Below are 15155 nucleotides of genomic sequence, written 5' to 3'. Positions count from 1 at the left end.
CCCTGGCATTTTTGGATTTAGCTTGGTCTAGGATGCTCACAGTTTCCCAGTTGAAACTATGGCTGAGTCTGTCCATGTGTTGTGAGATTAAGGAGTTTTCATCGTGTCTTCTGTCTACTAATTGGTGTTCATGGATGCGCTCTGCTAGTCTTTTGCCTGCCAAACCTTTTACGTTTGTCCTACGTAGTGGTTGTTACAGTCCTTACACTGTATGTTGTAGATGACTCCTGTTTTTTCTTCTTGGGCTACTGAGTCTTTTGGTTTGCTTAAGATATTTTGGAGTGATTTTGTTGGTTTGTGTGCTACATTAATACCGTGTGATTGTAATAGTCTGTTGGTTGTTTCTGAGATGTTTTTGATGTATGGTAGTGTTATCCTTTTCATAGCTTGTGTGGTTGTACTGCAGTTGAGTGGTCAGGCAACAATATCCTAATCAAGGAATTACCCAGCAGAAAACCACATCTCCACCAATATTGACAGGGCAAGCTACCATATATAAACAGGGAGCAAACCCCACACTTACTCACACTGATGATGTTACCTAGTTGCGTAGTGAAACATCTGCAAGCAAACAACCAAGCTCAGAGAGCACCAAGGGTTCCACAGTTCAACCCTGAGCTACATATATTCTATTGGAGTTTTAATCGTATCTTTCATTTTGAGCTTAATGTAAATCAGTATATTTGTACATACAACTAGTGGAAATAAATTCCCTAATGAAGTCCTTTGAACTCCACAAAACAAATTTGTGCCTAATTTATTATTGATTCTTCCCATTCATGCACAGTCATGTGGATTTCTCATTTTTAGACTACTGTCTGAAATACAGGTGGCCCTTGGGAGCATCTCCAGTCTAGCAAAAATATGGGTATAAAATGGAAAGAAACATATAATTGAGATTATTAGTGAATATCATACACATTAATCATGCCTTCGTAGTCTTTTGAACAATCAATCAAACAAACATATTACATTTGTATATTGGATGTACATTCATTGTTCCCCAGGTGAGGCTCAATACCTGTCACTCGCCATATGTTTGATTTCATGATGTACCAATTACAAAAGGTAATCTGTGTTAGTAAATGTGCTAAATGCCATATACTTCAGCACAATCCAAGAGTAAGCAGTCCAAATGGGAATGTGCGTCACTGCCAGTGAATGCTTGCCATTTATTGTAAAAGCCGTACAGTAAGCATGCCATTTTTATGTTAGATCATTATAGATTTTCAGGCCAACTACAGATTTTCTAATTTATCACAGGATGAGTAACTCTCATTATAGACTTGGATGGAGGTATACTTAACTGGTGGAGGAGGTGGCTTGAAAGATGGAGGTCTATTCATACTACAATGAAAATAATCCTGTTTAAAATGTGCAGCAAATGAACGTACCCAATAAACAAGTAGAATAGTTAGATATAATTAAAAAGCAAATTAACATCACAAAAATATAATTCTGCATAAAAATAGGTCCACCCTGCCACTAATTTACACTGAGGTAGGGACCATATGTACTCCTCAGTGAAAGCTGAATTATTAAAATCAGTAAGATTGCTAAAATACTTGTACTTCTTTCAGGATTCGGACCTCTTGTTCTTTTGAGTAATACCAAATCAATGCATAAACCAAACAGGCTGATTTCTGATAGAGAATGATAGAGAATTTATTAATTCTCTAATAAATAGAGAATTAAATCATGGAGGTCAACAAAGAATAAAGTGTTATAGTAATGGTGGGTTCAGTTGCCTGACTTCAATATTTTTCAGATATTGTACAGGAGATATGTGATTCTCTAAACATGAGAAGATGGTGTAATATGCTCTATAAGGTCTAGATTTTAATAATGTTTAATCTCAAGCTCATAATATATTGATATTACATGGACCTTATTTTTGTGTTTTTTTTATTTTTCTCTAATTTATTTTAATCACTAAAATGTATGTAGGTTTTTTAGTGCGCAATCACTAGCACATTTTGTCGTCATAGTAATTATTTGTTATGTCTTATTGATAACTTTTTTTTTTAATGTAAAAAAGCCTGTTGATTTATGTTCATTCTAAAGAGATCCAGTTGCAGTTAATCTCACTGCTTTGTATGGGATTGATTTCACAATCATACACAAAATTAAAGTAGAAATACTGGGGGTGGGGGTGGAGGGTGGAGGAGCATATACTGTACTTACATTTCTCTTTGGTGCTGACACCATTTTCTGATCCCAAAAATGATTAAGAGGGTGCAGGAGAGAAGCAGAAATGCTACAATTCCTGACCAGGGAAATGTAATATGTTTTGGAACAGTTGTAGAACCTGGAGACAGCACAGTATCAAAATTATTATAACTCAAATTATAAGCAAGCTTTGAACAGTTATCCTTTCTACACTGTCAAATTAAGAGTGGATTTTTGTTTCTGACAGTCACATGCAAACAAATCTGATCATAGAGGAAAGAGTCAACATTAGACAGGATTCAGTAGCCACCTTAGGTGGCAGATGCTGCGAGACAGGCCCAAGGTGTTGGCTACAGCTATGTATCTGTTGGGCTGACTTGTGGGAATAATTGTGTAATGCAGAGTTTTAAATGAATGCCTTATCTTGGTACTGTTAATTTCTAGCTTACTAGTATAGCACATGACATATTTTCCAACTTGTTATCCTATTGCAGCTCATATCTCCTACAATAATGTATTGTGGCTTATGCTACTTCAACAGTAGAAGACATAAGATATTAAGATTTCTGCCTACTTTTGTTCACAGTTTTGCAGTGGTGTGTGGCACTGGATGGCATTTATCAGGGCAAGTATTTTAATCACTATAAAATACTGTATTCATTAACATATGCAGTTCAAGCAGCAGTTGGACTGGCATATTGACACAGAGATGATTTAGAAACAAAAAGGCACTAAAAGTTTGCCTTCATCCTAAGTTGAGCATAAATCTATACAGGTAGTCCTAGTGATCACAATTGGCTCCAAAAATCCATTTAATATATAGTCCTCAAATACAGGACATATCAGATATTAAACTGATAAGAACAGATACTACACTTGATCTTAGCCAAAAGGCTGAGAAGCGATCTAGTGACCACAGCTGGGACTGGCAACTTGGTTGTTAAATGGTTGCTAAGTGAAACCATGACTGTGCTTTTGATCTTACTTCAGCTTTCCTTGGCTTTACAGACCTGCAAAGGTCATAAATGCGAGGATTGGTCACAAAGTTACTTTTTCATCACCATAGTAACTGCGAATGGTCGCTAAACGAGGCAGTTGCTAAATAAGGACTACCTGTATGTTATTCATGCAGCTTTTGAAATAATTTCTGGAAGTACCACCCATCTATCTTCCCCCCTTCTCAAGAATTGAAACATTGGCTTAGAAGTGAAATCAATTTCCAGGCATGAAAGTGTCCAAACTCTATACTGCTATATAAGCAAAGCTCACATCTTGCAGTGACCCTAACAAGCACTAACACCATCCCTCCCCAGCAACCATAAATTCTTGCAACTACCTCTATTCAGAATATGGGCAACCACATTCTGCAGAACTTCATTCTTTAGTGGCAGGTACAGGCAGAACAAATATATGTCAGAGCTCCTACAAAATAAATCTCTTCAGTCCTGATTATGATTTAGAAATTGTGGGGAAATTGATTAATATACTTCCTTTCCCTCAACCCCCTCCCTCCAGAGCAATCTTGCCAAAACCAGCTGCATCAACCTTTTTGCCTCAATCCTCCTCCTCCTCCTCCTCCTCCCCCCTCTGTAATAATTTCTAGATTAGGGTAAAATGAAACTCTTGCATGGAGACTCCTTTATAATTGAAGCAATAACTTACTGGTATAAAGGCCGTTCTTTACAGTATATGAATTAATAGGGCTACTCAGTGTGGTTAGTTCAGTCACTCTTCTGGTGGACAGGTTTCCTTAAAAACAGACAAGCATATGTTCTGTATGATTTCAGCCATTTTACTAATATTATAGTAACATAAAAGAATGATCTGCTATTATTATTATTATTATTATTATTATTATTATTATTATTATTATTAGCTGCATTTCCCATGCATATCTATTTTCTTAACAGCACTGGTGCAGCAAAATGTTTGGTATTTTAAGAGAAGCTTCCTTCCTTACAGCAATGAAATCATACTGTGGCCAGTGATATCTTGTATTCCATGTATCCTCAGTTTCCTGGTATTTTCACTTGGAAATCTGAAAAGGCAGCTATCCAGATCAACAGTAGAAGGCAACATCTTCTTCAAGTTCAACCTAGCCTTAGGTGACTTCATGGATAGGTCCATGTTGTTTTCTTGGCAATAATACCCAAAGGATTTGCAAGAATTTTTGGAAGAAACTGGTTCTGTGGTCTTTTATCCAGAACCAGTCCTGCTTAGCCTTCCCAAGTCAATCATGATTGATAAGGTGCAGTAGCACTGTATCATTTTTGGGTTGCATAAAATATGTTTTTGATTATTGATTGAAATAGCCTTCATGACTCTCGGCAGATTCCCATGCTCATTCTCTCTCTCTCTCTCTCTCTCTCTCTACCTCTCTCTCTCTCCCTCCCTCCCTCCCTCCCTCCCCCTGTAACTGGCTATTCTAAATTATCTGTCCTGACCTAGAGCTACATCCTATACATCTAAGATGCAGAAACGTATGTCAGAAGCAGTTTGAGAATGAACAATCAATACTAGTTTGTCTGATTCTATTTGTGTGTGTTGTGCACGTGAAAACAGAATGACTTGCCCCAGGGAATACTTTTTCATAGCTTCTAAATCAAGCAAGGCTCTACAGCCAACACAGGCAGCAGCCCTTTAAAGATGTTAGACATGGGAAATGATCACATTAAGAGAACTGTAATTGTGGGCAGCAGACACGAAACCTTAGGTCACTGCTTATACTTTTTCCAGTAAGAATTTTTCTTAGCAACGATAAAAATCAGATTACTTTAGGAAAAATAGCTGTATGCCACAGCTGGCAAAGATTTAGCACTGGAAAGAATAGGGAGGGAGTTTTGTCTCTAGGCCACATGAGTTTTCCCCTGCTGCTGTGGCAAACCAAGGACGGATAATTCCCACTGCTGCTGTTGTTGTTATACAAATCAAGCATCAACTTTCTATAAACTGACAAGAACAACAAACTCTTTGTTCCTTGGTTGTTCCTGGACACTTCTGTTGATATCCAAGCAAACATATTTATGCAATCTTTCTCCTTCAAATGAGGAAACCCAGCTGTATTAGACTGGTACTGTCCAATCTGTAATCCAAGTTCAACAACTATGTAAATTTAATAAATAAATAAACTGGTGTGATAATATGATGTGAGATTAGATATAGCCAGTCCATCAGTTTAATAGGGATACCAAATCCTGCTATTTGTTGTAAATGTTGCTTTTCTCCTTCAAGTAAATTCCATGTAATCATTTGTATTGTTCTTGTTAATCTAATATCCTGATATTTAACCATATTGCTGTATATGTTCCATTATTGACTCTAAAGGATCCATTGAGTGGGGAACTGTAAGTACAACATCATCAACATATAATTTTAATTTGTGTTCCTGCTTTGCCAATTTCATTCCTGAAATTTTATTTTTATGATGTATCTTATATCCCAATGGTTATATTGCCAATAAAAATAAAAAGGGAGAGACAGGACTACTTTGTCTTGTGCCTTTCATTATAATATACTTTTGTGATAAAAATTCATTTACAATTATTTTTGGCCTCTTGTTATAGACACTTTGTATCCATTTGAAAAAATTCAAGCTGCAATTCATTTTCTCCAAAGCATGAATAGAAAAACCCATTCCAAATTATCAAAAGCTTTCTCTACATCAAGAACATGTATAGCCTCTTTCTTATTTTTCTGATTAATATTATCAATAACGTTGAAGACCAATCTGATATTGTTTCTTATACATCTCTTTGAAACAAATCTAGTGTATACAGCATGAATTAGATCAGTGAGAAGGCCGCAACATCTTTGCAAGTATAACTGTGAATCATTCCCCTTTTTGTATATTAAAGAGACAAAATACTTGATATTGTTCTGTTTCATTCATTACCTGGGTTAATAGTTTCATCAGAATTTCTTTAAAAATCTTACAATATATTGCAGAAAAACTATCTGGTCCTGGGGATTTATTTAATTTCAATTTCTGTATTGCTTCTTTTGTTTCATCTTCTATGATTGACTTATTGAGAGCTTCCTTTCGTTGGTTTGTAGATTTCATAATCTGTGTTGTAGCTAAATACCTTTTAATCTTCTCTAGACTTGGTGTCTCTTTTTCATATAGTTGAGAATAACATTTAACAAATTGTTTCATCAACTGTGGTGATACCTATTTCCATCCCAAATTATTTCTTTCTTTTCTCAGTTGTTAGGCTAAAAATTTGTCAAGTTTTTTTTACCTTTCTCAAAATATTTCTGTCTCATTTACTTCCATTAAATATAGTTGATTTAGCATCAGACTGCTCATTTATTTCATTTTATGACTCATTTTAATTGCTTCAATTCATTCAACAATACATCCTTTTGTTTTAATATCACTTTCTAAATGATGCCAAAGAAATGAATAATCCCCTTATAAACACTTTACTGGAATCCCATACTCTGAATCAAAAATATCAGAAGTTGGAAGAAGCTCTTTTAACTCAGATTGGCACTTGAGTTTAACATCTTTTTGCAGGAATAACAGACCATTCCATTATAGCAAATTACCTTTGTCTTTTTAAATACATGTCTCTCGAAGACAAATAATATTGGCATTTTGAGCCAGAAGTTCTTCTGTGCCATTGTACAATTCCTGGGTTATGAACTGCATAAGTAAGTGCTGGAACTTCTATGTCTATAAGTTTAGTCAACAACAAACTACCTTGGGTAAGGTTTATGAATGGACATAAAGGAAATGTATGTCTTCAAGCAACTGAGAGAGAAAGTAATGACATATAGTGTAGAACATTTTGGGGAAGTTTACCAGAATTTTTTTTTTATATAAACCAGATTTACCAAGATTTCAGTGTGTATATGTATATGTATGTGTGTGTGTATAGAATAATTCCTGGATCGGGATGCCCTTTGAACAGTCACTCATGCCCTTGTTATCTCCCAGATAGACTACTGCAATGCGCTCTACATGGGGCTACCCTTGAAGAAGATCCAGAAGCTACAGCTAGTCCAGAATGCAGCCGCGCGGGCTATTTTTGGAGCCCCGAGAAGGGCCCATGTAACACCATTGCTCCGCGAGCTGCATTGGGAACCAGTTTGCTTCTGGGTCCAATTCAAGGTGTTGGTTATTACCTTTAAAGCCCTACATGGCATGGGGCCAGGCTACCAAAGGGACCACCTCTCCCCTATGACTTCAACCCGTCCTACCTGTTTACACAGAGAGGGCATGCTTCGGACCACCTCAGTAAAAGAACTCCATCTAGTGGGGTCCAGAAGGCGGGCCTTCTCTGTGGTAGCCCCTGCTATTTGGAACATTCTGCCCCCGGAGGTGTGATTGGCCCCCTCACTCCTGGCCTTCCGAAGGACCTTGAAGACCTGGCTCTGTCACTTGGCCTGGGGCGGGGAGGGAATATCTCAAGCAGAGAGATGGCTAGCCCCATAGTGGCCAGCTGTCCCTGGCCCAATGTTCCATCTTCTTGGATTGTTCTTTTTTAGTATTGTTTTAATTCTATATATATTATGCATTTTATATATATTTATAGTTTTAATGTCTTTGTAAGCCGCCCAGAGTCCCCTATTGTGGGGGAGACGGGCGGTGGAGAAATCCAATAAATAAATAAAATAAATAAAAATAAACTCATTCATATCTCCAAGAATCAAAATGTCTCCCTCTGCAATTTTAAGAAGTAATTGGAAAACTTTTTCATAACATTTTGTTTTGTCATCATTTGGATCTTAAATTGATGCAGTTATAATACTCTCTTGTTTGGTCTGAAATCATAATAATCAGAATCTCCATTCTGAATCTGTTTTTACAAATTCCACCATAAGTACTCCATTTCATTTTCTGTCCACTAGAGGCCACAAAATATTTCCATCATAGCAAATTACCTATGTCTTTTTAAATACATGTCTCTTGAAGACAAATAATATTGGCATTTTCCTTTGTTAATTTCAAATATATATATATTTCCTTTAAATGGACTATTCAGTCCATTAATATATTTGTTGATAATATTTTGATTCGATCCATGATGTTAATTATCAATTAAATTGATGAAAAGAAAGCTGCTGTTTGATCCAGGCTTTGATCTTCTTTCTGTTCTGGATCATTTTTGGCTTGTTCTATTGCTGTTAATAGCTCAAGCATTTAGTAGGATCCTCTGTTGAGTTTAGAAAAGTTTTGCTGCTATCCGTAAAAACCTTCACACGAAGCAGAGTAGTCCACTTGTATTTGATCTTTTTTGCTTGGAGACAAGATGTCAAAAAATGCATATCTTCACTTTCTAAATATGTCTGGAGGGACATCTAATAAAATCTCTATTATTGTATCTTCAAGCTTTAAAGGGATGTCAGAGCTTTTTGATTGCAATGCTCATCCTTTCTTTTTAAATATGTAAATTTGATGAGTACATTACATGGTAAGTTTTTCTACACGTTATGAGTTTATTCTATAGATTTTTTTGAATTTCTAATGGTTCAGATTTGTCTAGATCAAGTTATTGTTTAAGTAGATGTTCCACTTCTATTTCCAAATAATTTCTTCCAAAATATTCTGGTATTCCTTTGATCTTTAAACTGTGTCTGCACAATTCTATTTCTACTATTTGTAATCTTGCCTCTAACTTCTTATTTTGTGACCTTTGAATTCTCTGCTCTGAAGATAAATCTTGGTGTTCTATAGGCATTTGTTTAATCTGTTTATCCTGCTGTCCTAGTTTAGATGCCATTTTAGCATGTTTATCATTTAAATCAGCCTTAAATTAATTCAGTTTGACTTCTAAAACTTGTTTTTGTTGGATCAACTTAATTATATTTTTCTGACTTCTTAAATTTTAAATATTTTTTCATTTAAACTTATTTACTTCATGTAAATCAGTCTCTAATTTGTGATATAGTAACAAGTGAACCAGATTCTATTAATTGTTGCTAGTTATATCAGAGCTCTAACAGTTACATTAACTATTTTCAGATCTTGGAAATGAAAGTGCTAGGCAAGTTCATAAGTTCCCAGCCAAAAATAGGCAAACAGAAATCTCCACTTTCTCTGAAAAAGTTCTCATAATAATTCTCCTATATGATATTATGTGTAATAAACAATCAGTTGCTTCATTAAAGTGATAATTTAAAAAATCCTCATCTCCCACTTTGAAAGTATAGGCAAAGGAGTAAAGTCGATTTTTCTAATTTTTTAGGAAGCTAAGCCACTACCTTTCACTACCTTTCAGATCTGTATGGACATATCTTCTCCTCACCAAATCAAATGAATTTAAATAGTATTTACAACTTACCTTGTGGTACTGTGGAGTCACCGAGGAACTTAGTAATGGTGTCACTTTGCAGAGTTTTAGTAGAATACGATGGTTCTGTAAAAGGCAAATTGTCTTTAAGTTCCTTGTTAAATGTGGAAATTCAATGCTTCATTGGCTAGATGCCACCAGAAGAGGTAAAACTGAAGTGCAGACTTCATTTGGATAATACAAATTCAATACTATAAAGAGAATACTATAAAGGAACAAATCTAACACTCACATTATTTGGAAAGGTTTTCCTAATAACTTTCCTATATTAAATTATATAAAGCTGATATTTCTACTTCTTTATGTAGCTCAACCATGATTATTCTTTGGATTTCAAATAAGTATGGTTCTACCTTCCTCAGACCAAATACAAATAATTTAGAAAGTGTTTATAATTTACTTTGTGGTGCTGTGGAGTCACGGATGAACTTAGTAGTAGTACCACTTTGCAGGGTTCTGGGAGAATGCAAGGATTCTGTAGAAGACAAATTGTCTTTAAATTCCTTGTTCAGTGTGATAATTCAACACTTTGTTAGCAGATGCCACCAGCAGAGGTAAAACTAAAATGCAGACTTCATTTGGATAATACAAATTGAATACTATAGAGGGAACACTAAAGAACATATCTAACACTTCACATTATCTGGAAAAGTTCTCCTAATAAGAATAACTTTCCTGTATTAAATTATATAAAGCTGATATTTCTACTTCTTTATGTAGCTCAACCATGATTACTCCTTGGATTTGAAATAAGTATGGTTTTACCTTTCCCACACCGAATGCAAATAATCCAGAAAGTGTTTATAACTTACTTTGTGGTATTGTAGAGTCACGGAAGAACTTAGTAGTATTACTTTGCAGAGTTTTAGTAAAATGCAAGGGTTCTGTAGAAGACAAATTGTCTTTAAATTCCTTTTCAATGTGATGATTCAGTACTTCATTAACTAGATGCCACCAGGAGGGGTAAAACTAAAATGCAGACTTCATTTGGATAATACAAATTCAATACTATAAAGGGAACACTAAAGAACATATCTAACACTTCACATTATCTGGAAAGGTTTTCCTAATAAGAATAACTTTCCTATATGAAATTATATAAAGCTGATATTTCTACTTCTTTATGTAGCTAAACCATAATTACTCCTTGGATTTGAAATAAGTATGGTTCTACCTTTCCCACACCAAATGCAAATAATCTAGAAAGTGTTTATAACTTACTTTGTGGTACTGTGGAGTCACGGAAGAACTTAGTAGTAGTACCACTTTGCAGGGTTCTGGCAGAATGCAAGGATTCTGTAGAAGACAAATTGTCTTTAAATTCCTTGTTCAATGTGATGATTCAACACGTTATTGGCTAATGCCACTAAGAGGGATAAAACTAAAATGCAGACTTCATATGGTTCATACAAATTCAATACTACAAAGAAAACACAAGTGTCAACTTCACATTATTCAGCCACAATTATTTATCAGATTGAAATCTGTATGGTTTTACTTTCCCACACCAAATACAATAATTTAGAAAGTGTTTATGACTTACTTTGTGGTACTGTGGAGTCACTGAATAACTTAGTAGTATTACTTTGCAGGGTTTTAGTAGAATGCAAGGGTTCTGTAGAAGACAAATCGTCTTTAAATTCCTTTTCAATGTGATGATTCAGCACTTCATTAACTAGATGCCACCAGGAGAGGTGGTATGAAATTACGTATATAAAGCTAAGTTTTCTACTTCTTGATACAGTTAAGCCACTACATTTCACTGGATTTGAAATCTATATGGTTCTCACCAAATCCAATCTAATCAATCAATTAATCAAACAAAAAAATGCTTATAGCTCCTTTTGTGGTACTGTAGATTAACTGATGATCCTAATAGTGATATTACTTTGCAAATTTTCAGTAGAATGCTAGGGTTTTCCGGCACAGAATTTGTCTCTAAATGCATTGTGAAATAAAACACATTAAGGGAGCTTGTTTAAAATTATAAACTGAAGCAATTTAAATCCTGAGAATAAAAATGCTTTTGATAAATATCCCACTGTGTTTTTGTCCCCACCCAGGAATGTTATCTGGAACTGGGTGGGAAAGTACCATCTTTTTGTACAATATTGCACAACATTGCCTGATGTTCAAGCCAGGACAAATTAAAAGTAAAGGAGATGCTTTTTAATCTTGAATCCACATTTCATACTTTTATGTGGGAATAGATCTCATTTTTGGTATCTCCTTGGATTTTAGAAATTAGCTCTTTGACATTGGCTGTAAATCTGGGAGGAAAAGACAGACAGTAATTAACATTCAGCATCTAAGTAACTTCTAGTACTATACACATAAAAAAATTTTCCTATAGAAATTAAGCATGAAATAGCTACTTCTTGAATTATCACTAATAAAGTTGAATGAAGAACTTTTAAAGCAAAAAGCAAAAAGTAGAGGAATACCACTGCCTTGTTCATTTTGGTAAGAGATTTGTGACACAGCAAGAATAACAAAATCGTGTGAAACCAATAGGAGATTTAAGTCATGACCATAATCCAGAGCACATGGATGTAATATGAATGCAAAACACTTAAACAAATTTAATGTCATACCCGAGCCTTCCCCCAACTTATTTCCTCCAGAAATGTTGAACTACATAACTATAAGATATGTAGAAATTACAACCAACAGTGTTGATTGGAGTGACAAAAGCGTTGTGTCACAATACTGTGTCTCAAACTATACCTATTTGGGGCAAGTGTGCAATATTGTAATGTATGTATAAAAGGGGTGCGGCTTGCATTGTGGTACTGTGACACTGGGCTCATCAGTCTCACATCAACGCATGATGAATCTCAGATTCTGGAAATAGAAATACAACATATCCGGAGGCAGTTAAGTGAGGGAAAGTTGCCTTATTCAATAAGCACAGATATTGCATAGAAACAGTGCAAATAATAATAATTAATAATAATAATAATAATAATAATAATAATTTATATTCATGCTGAGCTGTGCCAATCATTGAACTAAATAAGGAAATACATTTCTGTGTACGCATATAACATTTCTGCAAATGCGGGATCAGGAAAATGTGGTATAAATCTAGATAAAATAGAAATATTAAGATTCTATCGATCTTACTTTAATATCGATAGCTAAAAGTATATTTTGAATCTTCCTGCTGTCCATTATCATTTTCTAATGAAGATTAATTAGGGTGCTTCAAAAATACAGCTATAAGGTAAGCTTACCTAGCACTACATATAATATAAGGAAACAAGTCACAAGGAGCTGAAGGATAGTAATAATAACAGCAGCAGCAGCTGTTTGGTCTCCTTTGTGCACTGCATTAAATCCCATTGTTATGAAATGCAGTGTTTGCCCTACAGAAAGTTTAAGCCAACATAACCAAATGCTCAGCAAACAGCTGACTATGTATCCATCTGGACCATGGCAGTTCTTAATGTAATTTCGCATGTGCACAATGGCTCCCAGGAAAGACAGATCTGAGGAATATTTTAAGTTTCATCTCAAATCGCTCCAGGCTTGCAAAATATTCTATTCTATTCTATTCTATTCTATTCTATTCTATTCTATTCTATTCTATTCTATTCTATTCTATTCTATTCTATTCTATTCTATTCTATTCTATTCTTTGATGCAAATAGGAATATGAGAAAATTTGGAAAAGAAATGGGCTAGCTAAATCCATAACTTGTCTAGAAGGGGGAAAAAGACTACAAAGACAAAACAAGTTATGCTTTCTTTTGAAATGTTGAAAGACAATAGAACTTGATGCAACCATTAACGACTGCATATTTTTTATTGCTGATTTATAAAAAGCAATATAAGAATGGAGGATAAAATTTGCCCCATTCTTTATGCGTTTTTGGAAGCTTTCCCCATAAACAGCATAGATGGCTTGATACTTTTCCCTGAAGCATACTAAGGATAAATGAATAAATGAACTGAATAAGTGTTCAGATAACAAGATTGGTGTATGACTGAAGTTTTATTGTGGACGTATAACAAGCATACTACTTAGTATGGACTTACTTTCTGAAGGAGAATCTGATACCACAGATACTTCCAAGACTTAAAAAAGTGTAGTCTGATTAAAATAACCATGGCTTGAAATACAGTGGATGAAATCGCTCATTCAGAGCTTTAAAAAATGCTATAAATCAACTTATCTGATGCTTGCAATAGTTCCAGACACATTTTTTATTGAGTACTCAGCCCGACTTGATCACAAAAAGTGTACCTTTCCCATTTTCTGACCCCTTTTCTTCCCACAAATATCTACAATATCTATTAAGGAAGGAAAGACAGAACAACTATAAAGTTACTTTTTATTGCATATAAGAAGCCATACGTTTGGAAACATCTTTGAACTGCAAAAACAATGACACACACAGGATTTTACATCAGCATTTTTATTGATACAAGTAGTCCTATGTGTGCCTATGTTTTGTATGCCTCACAGATATGAGACAGATATATTGATATTGTCTGCAGTTTTCTCTAATGAAGGTATTGCAACTTTTACTTTCTATTTTTTAAAATAAAAGTAACTTACAATAGTTGTAGCTGATGGAATACTTTTCATAACACTATTTTATTTTGGCGTTGATGTTTATACCATTACTTTGCCAAGTCTTTAAAGCACAGATAATATTTCATAGATACCAATAAACAGATACTTACTTTCTGTGGGGGAATCTGAAATTGCAGTAATGTGATTAATGAATTCTGAATATGCCAATGATGTAGTCTGAAATTCTATTTAAAATAATAACTAGTTAAGAGAGTGGGTAATCCTTAAGGACAGCATCATGATAATCAACAGGCTGATATGATTCTTGGTATACTAACTAATAAAATATCACAAATCATGGGTTTTCATTATAGATGTAGTGTTCCCACTGATAGATAAGATAGTAAAAGTGAAAAGAGAATTGAAACCATGTAGAATTACTTTAAAATTCAAGGAAACCCAGAAATACTATGAAAATTTTAAATTATGGCAATCAAAATCAGAGAAGCAGGATGGCTTTTAGGGGAACATCCAAAGTATTGTAACTTACTAGGAGAAAATTAAAATTATTACACACACACGCACACACGCATGTGTGTGTATAAATTTAAATTGGTAGCCGGTACTATTTGATCAATGCCCAAAATTTGAGACATCATAGTTAAAGCAACTACACTTGGTTAAATTTATTTTTAGCTGTGTACAAGTAAGTGAGGAGCAATTAAAGAAATTGTAAATTGTAGCTGGAACCTGATCTGAAGTCAGACTGAATTATGAGTAGAAGCCATCTTGGCAGTCTTTATTTAATATTGTCCAATGGGACAACTGCTAACTTCCTCTGCCTTTTCTGGAACCCATCAGGTGGACAAGGACATTTACAATGCACTAGATTCAGAAAAAAGACCTGTTCAGATATTCAGTTGAACTCATGGAAAGCTCAAAGAGGCTAGAAAAGAGAAAGTACACAATAGCACTTTTTCTCTTTCTTTCCAACCTGTTTGAATTCAGCTGGAGGCCTGGAAGGAAGCTATAATGTATCTACAGCTATCCATGCAATTGGGAGAACCTGTTTTATAAGCCCCTGGATTGCATGAAGAGGTGAATCAAGCCAATTATTTAGTTACTTCCCCTTCAGACTTCCATCTATAAATGTACAGGTTGGGGAACCT

At 34.8% G+C, this 15155-nt stretch overlaps 1 protein-coding gene and 1 non-coding gene across 2 annotated transcripts in view; both read right to left on the bottom strand.

The window, feature by feature from the left end:
- Positions 1-545: 545 nt before the first annotated feature.
- CD96 (CD96 molecule) overlaps positions 546-15155 on the bottom strand; it is a 33816-nt gene continuing 19206 nt past the window's right edge. Inside the window, exons 8-16 of the mRNA XM_025163829.2 lie at positions 14157-14231; positions 11008-11079; positions 10686-10760; positions 10277-10348; positions 9865-9939; positions 9456-9530; positions 3832-3918; positions 2185-2308; positions 546-1347 (exon numbers count right to left, since the gene is read on the bottom strand). Of these exons, the coding sequence (XP_025019597.1) occupies positions 1239-1347; positions 2185-2308; positions 3832-3918; positions 9456-9530; positions 9865-9939; positions 10277-10348; positions 10686-10760; positions 11008-11079; positions 14157-14231 (764 nt within the window). The 3' untranslated portion in view covers positions 546-1238. The remainder of the gene's footprint in view (positions 1348-2184; positions 2309-3831; positions 3919-9455; positions 9531-9864; positions 9940-10276; positions 10349-10685; positions 10761-11007; positions 11080-14156; positions 14232-15155) is intronic.
- LOC112540145 (U2 spliceosomal RNA) lies at positions 2877-3075 on the bottom strand. The gene has a single exon (XR_003084212.1). It is a non-coding gene; the product is annotated as a U2 spliceosomal RNA (small nuclear RNA).

Source organism: Python bivittatus, unplaced genomic scaffold (genome assembly GCF_059951505.1).
Source record: "Python bivittatus isolate LINGU-HERP-01145 unplaced genomic scaffold, Pbiv_v1 ctg000350_np1212, whole genome shotgun sequence".
Classification (NCBI taxonomy): Eukaryota; Metazoa; Chordata; class Lepidosauria; order Squamata; family Pythonidae; genus Python; species Python bivittatus.
The sequence above is the reverse complement of the archived record's forward strand: the minus strand, read 5'-3'. Positions and strand labels throughout refer to the sequence as shown.